This window comes from Ananas comosus, linkage group 3 (assembly GCF_001540865.1).
Source record: "Ananas comosus cultivar F153 linkage group 3, ASM154086v1, whole genome shotgun sequence".
Classification (NCBI taxonomy): Eukaryota; Viridiplantae; Streptophyta; class Magnoliopsida; order Poales; family Bromeliaceae; genus Ananas; species Ananas comosus.
This window is the reverse complement of record NC_033623.1, coordinates 1662831-1672694: the sequence shown is the minus strand read 5'-3', so window position 1 is coordinate 1672694 and position 9864 is coordinate 1662831. Positions and strand designations below refer to the sequence as shown.

The 9864-nt window shown below is 34.9% G+C and overlaps 1 protein-coding gene across 1 annotated transcript; it reads right to left on the bottom strand.

Annotated features, from left to right (window-relative positions):
• LOC109707020 (cyclin-dependent kinase inhibitor 5-like) lies at positions 3825-7677 on the bottom strand. Its single transcript, XM_020228061.1, has 3 exons — positions 6970-7677; positions 4760-4960; positions 3825-4316 (listed from the first exon to the last, which is right to left on the bottom strand). The coding sequence occupies exons 1-3, from the start codon at positions 7398-7400 to the stop codon at positions 4247-4249; spliced, it is 702 nt and encodes a 233-aa protein (XP_020083650.1). The 5' UTR covers positions 7401-7677; the 3' UTR covers positions 3825-4246.

The window sequence follows — 9864 nt, the reverse complement described above, 5'->3', positions numbered from 1 at the left end:
ATTTCAAAAGTTTAAAGGGTATTTATGATATTAGAGCTATTTGGAAGGGTAGTGAGGAAATTTTCCCTTGAAATAACCTGTAGCTGAGTAGCCTCGAGTATTCTTTTTATTAAGGCCCCCCAACTTCTAATTTTTTAAAATTAAATAACTTTAGTCTAAAATTTAAAAAAAAAAACAAATTCAATAATATTTTACTAAATTTACTAACTTTAATTTTTTTATAAAATATAATTAATTAATTAATTAATTATTAATAATATTATAATAATATTATTATAGAGTTATAAAATTTAAGGTAAACTTTAAATACCACCCTTATGGTTTTGCATTTTCTCATTTTAGTATGCTGTAGTTTAAAGTGAATCACTTTAATACCCAGCAATTTTATTTTTTTCTTTTCGCCGGAGCCTCTATTAACTTTTCGTTTAATCATATACAAAACACATGCGGTTTATCAAATATTCATTTTAGTATCATGTGATTTACCAAATTTTACTTTAGTACCCCTTTATTTTAACTTTGTCAATAATTTAACAAAATAATTAACGGAGGAATAACGGCAAGATAAAAGTGAAACCACGTGGTACAAAAATAATATATTTTAAACTATAGGGTTCTAAAGTAAAATAAGTGCGAAACTATTGGGTGGTATTTGAAGATTTTTCTAAAATTTAATAATATTTGACGTAGTATGCCAAGTCAAATTGATCTAAAAATAAAAAGTAAGTTGAGGGCTTCAATTCAGAATAGCCTCTAGTTGGGGGGTCTCTATGCATTTTTCGCCTAGTAATATAATCAATCATATTTTTTTTATTAAATTATTTAATTTAATTTAAAAAAGATTTTTTGTTTTGAATTAAAAAAAGAATATATCAGAGGTCGGAATATTAAAAATTATAAATTGTGATCAAAATTGTTAAATTAAAACTTTCGAGCCTCTATGGTGCATTTTCATTGCATCACGCATTGTACTCCCACTAGAATTCAATCATGCAAGAGTCGAAACTGTGATTTCATTTCCTCGTAAAGCTCTCGACAATGTGCATGCAGTGATTCTCTTATTTAACGTTAACATTTTGATGATTATAATATAAGAATTTTGACTGATTTATGCACGTATTTTGAGATGTTATGAATATTTTCGACTGTTGAAAGTAGGAATGTCACTAGGTATAACATCCGAAATTTTATCCGAACCCAAATCTGAATGAAACGGATATATTCGATACTAAATAGATATGGATATCAAAAATAGAAACCCGACAGATATAGATTCAGATATGAATTTTGACTGTACCCGACCCAAATCCGAACCCGACCCGAACCCGAATTTATTTTGTATATATATATATATATATATATATATATATATATCACTGTTTTTTATATATATATAGATATGAAATTTGAGTCATTTATCATTGGTTTTTATGAGATTTTTATTTTCGGTCGTTAATTTTGAGGCTACTGATTCACTAGACAAACGAAGTCAAAAAGTTATAAAATTTGGTTTCTAGATAGTTCCAATAGTGTAGATCAAGTTTAACGGAACTGATCGCCGAATCGAATATCCCATCATCGAAAACAACTTACAAGCACGGAGACTTCCGTACTTTCGAAAGCATAGGAGCACGGGAGCACGGAAGCCTCCGTGCTCCTGAGCCGTTTTCGATGATGGAATTTTCGAATCGACGATCGGTTCCATTAGACTTGATCTAGCGCATTAGAAGTTTCTAGAAAATAATTTTTGCGATTTTTTGATATCATTTACCTAGTGATCGAAAGGATTCAAAATTCATAATTTTTAATGGTTGATATCTGCCATTTTCAAGTTTAACAGTGTAGAAATATTCAAATCAGATGAAATTTTGATACAAAATTCTTTATATTATCTACAACAATATCAATATTTTTGATCGAAAATTTTAGTGCTATATCACCACTTTTTATAGGATTTTTATTTTCAGCCGTTAAAAATTATTGATTTTGAATCCTTTCGATTGCTAGGTAAATAATATCGAAAAATCGCAAAAATTATTTTCTAGAAACTTTAAATACGCTAGATCAAGTTTANCATATATATATATATATATATATATATATATATATATATATATATATATATATATATACATATATATATATATATATATACATATATATATATATATTATATTTGAATTTGCATTTTAAAAATTTAGATTTAATATAATATATTTTGAAATATTGAAAAAAAATAATTGTTTCGGGTTCAAATTTTCAGGTTCGCGTTCGGATTTGGATTTCGGATTTTTGGTCGGTTTCGGGTTTGGATATGAATTTTTAAAATCCGTCAGGTTCGGGTTCGGGTTCGGGTCTTTGGTTTGGAGTCGGATTCGGGTTCGGGTTTTTGAAAATCTGCCCCGAATCCAACCCGTTGACATCTCTAGTTGAAAGCATTTCTTTTGATTTATATCTATCCAAGCCATCTTGGGCAGCATTTCTTTTGATTTATATCTATCCAAGCCATCTTGGGCCGCAACAGCATGTAACGGCCTAGATTGGATGGGCCGTAATGGGCCGAGCTAAAACGGGTTTTTATTATTTTGTTTTATTTTATAGTCAAGGATATTATGATGATGAATTAAAAAAAAAAAAGAAAGAAAGAAAAATGATTACTATAATATGATAAAGAGATTTCACAAGAATCAGAGTAGGAGGTCGTAAGTTCAAAACCTCACCGGACAAGTAGTCTGATTTGATTTTCTCTTATTTAATTTAAATCTATAACTTCGGGCGTCAAAATTGTTTCAGGCTCGGATACGGAAAAGACAATGAATATGAAGATTAAAATATTATGATCCAATAGTGTAAATTTTTAGAAGGCAAAAAGTATAGAACTTGTTTGAACTTTTGTTCATTTTGATTTTAATTGCCCAACCTCTTAAAATTTTATTGTACATAATCTTTCAATTTATCTGATTTAAGTTATCTGACGGTTCTTCCGATAAAATCTTCAGGCTCATAACTTACTTTAATATAATTACAATTACATGAATTATATAAAATATGCTAATTAAGTCGGTAAAAGTGAAGGATGTATTTAAATTTTAAAGTTTTCAAATTAAGTGAATAAAATGATAAGATAGCAAAAATTAAAATTTTTAAAGCAAAAAATAAACAAAATTATAATTCTAATAAATTCTATACATTTTTTACCTTCCTAGGAATAAGAATAAAAGGTTCTTTACCAGCCACAAAGGTAAGTAGTGCCCACTTGGATAGTATCTACCAGTGGGACACTCAATTAATAATACATATAAATTTAGTCAACAAAGCAACTACAAAAGTCTAAAAGGTTCATAGAAGGTGCTACTCACAGTAAAAAGCAATAAAATCCACTAACCACAGTGAAAACCTCAATTGGAAGGGTATCATCATCTCACCTGGAGAGTCCAACCTCAGGTGATTCCATTCTAATACAGAGTAGTAAAAACTTGGGAGTAATCAAAAGCAAGATCAAGTATAGGAAGAACAAAAAAAAGTAATATGTATGATGTATACCTGGTTTGTACTCATCTCATCTTAGTTCAACAAGATTCAAAAGTTTATTTTACAAGAAAGAATCAGATTTTTCCAAGAAAAATGAGCACTGACACACTAAAGGGTGAAAAATTTATCCTCTTTAATACAAATTTATTCTAATTGCCTATTACATATTTTTATTCAATCTTTTATGCTTTATAAAGATAACTGTTTAATAATTTCAAAGAAAAGAAGATTTTGAACTCATATTGTTCCAATATCTTATCTGGACGACACGGTATATGGTAGATACGACTCGCTTTGATAGACACTTGAATCATTAGTTGATGATATTCCCATAACATTTTACCCAAGAAGAAACAAATGTAGGTAAACCTGCAGCACTTGGAATCTTCTGATACATATCTAAAATTGATTGTAAAAGAGATCATTGACCCTGTGAGACCCACCTGAATGATCTGATCTAAGAGTTACATCTAATTTAAAGCTATGATGTCTCCTTTCCTAAGTGCAACTCAGCAGTTTTCATATGTTACAGACCATCAGAAAAACACTAGAGACTATCTATTCTCCTGGCCTTATAGAATTTTACAACAGAGATAAAAGAAGAGGCGGCGGTCGCCTAAGCAGCAAACCCCCGCCCTCCTTTGAAAACCCTGGGCAGAGATCAATGGAGAACTTTCGCAAGAGAAAGAAACAGTGCCCAGATGAAGAGGGATTTCTAGTAGCCCAGCTTAACCCATTCGTACCGGCCGGGGAGGGGTCGCTCGTTCACGGGATCAAAGTTGTACCTATTAAGACAACCATGAGTTGAAGAACCATTAGATGTTGCGATTCTCGTAGCTATTTTCTTGTTCCAAAAGGCGACAAGGAAAAATGATTGGTCAGAATACATGGTAGAGATAGTCCCCTAAATGCTACTTCTTTATTTAAATTTCCTTTTCCTTTATCTCTATTTGATGAAATCACGGATTTCTGCAAACTTTTTAGCTGGCGGAACAGCAGATTTCAGTAACGATTAACTGCAAATGCCTAAGAAGTAGTTGAAACAGAATCGCAATTCATCTCCTGAGAATAATTTCAATCGAAACAAACAGAAAGTTAAAGATGTGTCGATCAGAGAAAATAAAGTTCAGGGATCTACTTCAAAGGGGATCTTCATACATTTTTAACCTAAAGAGTAACATCTTAGTACTGTAGGAAGATGCCAAGAAACGAGAAGCATTGTACATACCTCTCGGAGAATATCTGTTGTTGGATTCGCTCTGCAGCGGAGAAAAACTCTTCCATTTCATGGGCAGTCGGTATATCCCGACGTACTGAACTCCGTACGCGGCGATTGGCGGCGGTCGAGTTGGTTTTCGTTGTAGAGCCAGGAGTGCTTACTGCTTCCGAATCTCTAACTAGACTGCAAGGTGTAGTCTCCCTGACATTCCTGCAAATAAACGATAGCACGCACAACCCTTAGAATAAAAAATTCACCATTATTTTTGGGTTAAAACTAACAAATAATCAATAGAATCATTCCAGGTAGGCAAAATAGAGAACTCTAATAAATGATTAAATTTGTGCCCTAAACTGCTATTTTCAAACTGGCTCTATTCCTTAAGCCCGAGGAGATAAAGACTTAACACCTCGCATACGAAGCTTTAATCTAATCTTCAGAAATCTCCTATTAAATAAATGCGCATGCAGTTGCGTACACACAGCGGAATTAAAAGAAGTGCAAGTCAAAGTCGCATGAGCAGGTCAGCACATAAATACACACATGCACACACCAACACCACACTAAATAAGCCAGAAAGGGCTCTGAACACGGAAATCACATTTTAAAAAAATAATAATAACCAAAAAGGGTGGGCCCAGCTTAAAATAGCCCATGTTCCTCCATTCTCAAATTTGAGCAAAAGCTCATTGATATGAGGAACTTAGAGATGGAGTAAGATCCCAGCAGCCGAACGCAAATTTAAATTGTTTCCAGATGATTTCCTAGTTACATAAAGAGAAATAATGGAGCCACACTGAAACAAAACAAGATAAGGTAGGAAAAAGCCACAGGGAAGTACTTGGTACAATGCATTTAAGCACTCAGCTTTACAGATCAAATAGAAACACTGAAGTTGCAACAGTCGACTTTTGTCAAAGAAACATACATAACACCAAAAGAGCAATCCACTAGAGTGACTCAGTTAGGCCCACTTAAACACCCTGCAAACCCTTATCATGGCTCCAGCATTATTTCTTGACCCCACCATCATGCACTAGAAATCTTGGGGGCAAAGCTTTCAAAACCACAATAAAAAAAAAGGGGGGTAAAACTTTGGATACCCCACTACCTGGTTTCATGCATCTGCACTTCACTATTCTGTGATTTTATCTGTTGCACTTAAACAGTGATTACTAACTCATCGTTCCCGCGCGTGACGAAATGATAACCACTGGGTTATTTTAAGTACAACAAATGAAACCACATAACAGTGAAGTGCAAATGCGCTGAACCACAGAATAGTGGGTATTTAAAGTTTTTTTTTTCCCCGAAATTGCGCAAGGTGATTCCAGATGAGTTAGAAGGACTATAAGAAGCTCTACAAGGCAATCTTGGCATAAATATCAAGCCATGCTATATATAGCAAGACAAGTGCTCAATGCATCAGTCATGCTCCAGAGAACTGAACAGAAGAGTCAAATGACAGTGAAATGTATGTCCACAGAGTAAGAGAGAGAGATGAACTGGTAAATTGGCAAACAGAGAAACATTGGTTTTCTCCCTCTCTCTCTCTCTCTCTCTCTCTCTCTCTCTCTCTCTCTCTCTCTCTCTCTCTCTTTCTCTCTCTCTCTCTCTCTTGTTCAGCAAATGTGTGTTTGAAAAGAGAAGTGAAAGATGGAGTAAAGGCTTGCTAGGAGCAGAGAGAAGAACTAAAAATGAAAGGCATAAAGAAGAAAACTAATCTAAAGAAGTAAGAGTTTCTACTCAAAAAGAGTACTTTTAGTGGGGAGAATAATATTACTTAGTTTGTGAAGAGGACCCAGCAAAGGTGATAAAGCTAAAGAGGCCACTAGAGAAAGAGCTAAACAGAGTGGGAGGAGAGTAAACCAAAAAAAAAAAGGAGCTTTTTTTATTTGTACCTAAAATTGATCAAAAAGATTACTAGCATTCAAAGCTAAATGGTTGTGCATGAAGTGCATGTGCTATCAAATCCCACCCAAAACCCTAGAAGTGATCACAAACCACTTTTCATTTAACTAACAACAAAACCCTCAAAAAGGAGTGGGGGTGGAACCCATTTTTCACAACAAAACCCTAGCTTTGGATTAAACCCATTTGGTTTAACCAACAAGCGGGCCACACGAAGCAAAGAGAGACTCAAAAGCATGGTAAAACCCTAGCTATCGGATTAAACCCTAGAAGGGGAAAGAAGGGATTAGGGTTTCGAGCACCCTCACCTGTCCCTCGGATCGGCCTCGGGAGCGTTCTCCCCGAGCGACGACGCCTCGGCCCCCGCGTCCGGCGCCTCCTCCTCCGGCGCGGCGCTCGCGACTCGCCTCCGCGCCGGGCCGGCGGGCTTGGCGCCGCCGCCGCCGCGGCGCCTCTCGCACGCGTCCCTCGGAGGCGGCGGCGGGGGCTTCTCGAGGCGTCGGCTCCGGAGCTCGAGGTACTCGGGGGAGGCCGAAAGGCAAAGGGACGGCGACGGCGACGGCGACGGCGACGGCGACGGCGACTGGGACGGGGACGAGGACGGCGACGAGGAGGGTTTGAGGAGGCGCTGGAGTGCCAGGGTTCGGGCGCGGGTACGGACGCCGAGCGGCGTTTGGTGGGGTACCTCCATGACCGCGACCTCGCCGCAGAGCTTCGCCTTGCGCATGTACTTACCCATGGCTGCGGATAAAGGAGCGAGCTTTGGGAAGGGAGAGGCTACAATGGCAGAAGAAGCATAAGAGAAGAGGAGACCCCAACAAGAAGAAGAAGGAGAGAGAGAGAGAGAGAGAGAGAGAGAGAGAGAGAGAGAGATGGGTTTGAGAGAGGGGGAATGGAGGGAAAGGGGAGTGTTTTCTATTTGTATATGGAGGGAAGGGGACGAGTGAGAGAGAGTGTAGAGAGAGATAGTATAGTGTGTGTATGTGTGTGTATGTGTGTGTGAGAGAGAGAGAGAGAGAGAGAGAGAGAGAGAGAGGAGAAAAGGGTTTTGTGGGGGAGGAGAGGAATAGTAGTGGAGTGGAGTGGAATAGTGAGGTGTTATTCAATTTCTCATGAGATGATATTTTCTAGGGGAAAAATAGATGAGTTGTGAGTGATTCATAAGGTTTATAGTATTTTAATTTTAATAAATAATAAGTTTAAATAAAAATAAATGATTTTGGAGTACCTAATCAATTTTTGAAAAAAAAAACAACCGTCAGCTACATTAACGAGAAATGTAAAGCAATTTCGCTTCAAAACTCCATCGCGTTGAATACGGTCAGTAGTTAATTATCTTAAAGTATGATTGAATGTTTCCATGAATATATTATGCTTGGCTTAATAGATATATATTTATAAAATAAATAAATCATCTTGATGTGAAATACGTCATCCTATGAAAATAATGAAATTACGGTTGTCGAGATATTTCAAAGAACTAAATTCAAATCCTTTACGTGCAATCACAAAAGACAAAATAATATATTCTCAAAATGTATAATTATTATTGAATAACTTATTCTATCATTAAGACAGTACTTGTCTTTTAGTAATTATTTGAAATTGCTGCTTATGAATTCCTTCAAAATAAGAATTTAAGTGTCGTGACATAGGGTCATGCCAGAAACATACCGGCACGGTACGTTACGGCGCGTGCCGAGCCGTACCGAGGCGTATCGGTCAAAAAAATTCTTATGTGCCAACACATAATAGTATGAAATATTTATTTTTTTAGCAACAAAATATTCTAACTATTTATTATATCTTTTTATTATGTCTTTTGAACTATATTGAAGAAATTACTTACTAATTTAAAGAACAGAGGGTTTTGAGCTGTGCCATCGGCAGGGGGTCTGTATCGTACCGGTATCTTGTTGGCACGGTACGGCACGGTGAATATTGTCCGTGCCGACGGGTACTTAAAACCTTATTTCAAAGCAAACTTTATTCTTTATTGCATACCCTAAGGGGCATATATGCAAAACACTCTAATCATTTTTTAATCTCATTTTTATTTTATGAGATTCCTTTTACTTGTAGGTGAATTGAGGCAAAATGTAAACATAGTACACTTAAAAAGTATAGTTGGTCCAAAAAAAGAGTACTAAAATTTGTAATGTTCCAAAAACCTATCAACAAATGAATGTGGTGTGGCTAACCTTAATTGGGTGGTCAACAAATTGGACCACTTGTGCACCCTTCTTCTTTTTTTCTTTTTTTTTAATAACATGCATCACAACAAAAGCTTTATATATACCTATATTTTTTATTTACTTCAAGAAAAGCAAATTCAATTTTTTTTTTCTTGTGTGCTTAATGTTTATGAACTTGATTACTTTATAATTTAGATGTGTAGGTTTGGAAACATTTACTTTTATCATTTTTTTTCTATTGAACTGTATAGTTTTGAAGAAAGTATTTTATGTTTTCTCCATTATTGGATTTAGAGTTTTATTTAATTCCTTTGTGACTATTATAAGGGTTATAATTGAGCACTAGTTTAATGAAATGCCTACAAAGTATTTTCTAAAAAACAAAAAAGAAAAAGTGCATTAAGGAGACATTTGGATTGACGAAGTTGTAATTCGACATATATTAAGTTTATTAAAAAAATAGAAATATTATTCTTAACATTTATTGTGAAAATATCAAGAAAATACAGGAGGTAACAATGAGATTAATTAAATTCTTGAAAATAAGTTTTTTCCAAAATGGTCTAGAGTCCTCTTTGGTAGAAAGGTCCAACATCTAGACTATGACCAAATAGTAAATTTTTTTGTCATTATATTATTTGAAGATAGAACCAAAATTTTCACTTCTGTGGCACAAATTTTTTAACAAATTATAATTATGTAAATTCAAATGCTGCGAAAAAAAAAAAAAAACAAGAAAATGCAAACAAAACGAAGTTCATCTGATGTTAGTAGGCAAAATGGAATTGGGATGCAAGCATATAGGAATAAAGTTTTTTATTTTTAAATAAAACTATAGAAAATGTGCCGAGAGGGAAAATTCTATTTATACATTCCAAAAGAGGTATAGATTTTATATCCCCCTTCCCGCCTTAGAGTTCACAAAAATTCTAATGGTTATCGATTAAAATAAAAAATTTGATATGACAGAATGTTTTCTGAATAAAACGAGTATAAAGTATACAACCT

Excerpts from the sequence above, each read along its gene's own strand:
- LOC109707020 (XM_020228061.1), bottom strand. The coding sequence starts at position 7,400 with ATGGGTAAGTACATGCGCAAGGCGAAGCTCTGCGGCGAGGTCGCGGTC. Across the intron at positions 4,961-6,969 it reads GAGGCCGATCCGAGGGACAG|GAATGTCAGGGAGACTACAC; the intron begins GTGAGGGTGCTC and ends GTTTATTTGCAG. Across the intron at positions 4,317-4,759 it reads CAACAGATATTCTCCGAGAG|GTACAACTTTGATCCCGTGA; the intron begins GTATGTACAATG and ends TTGTCTTAATAG.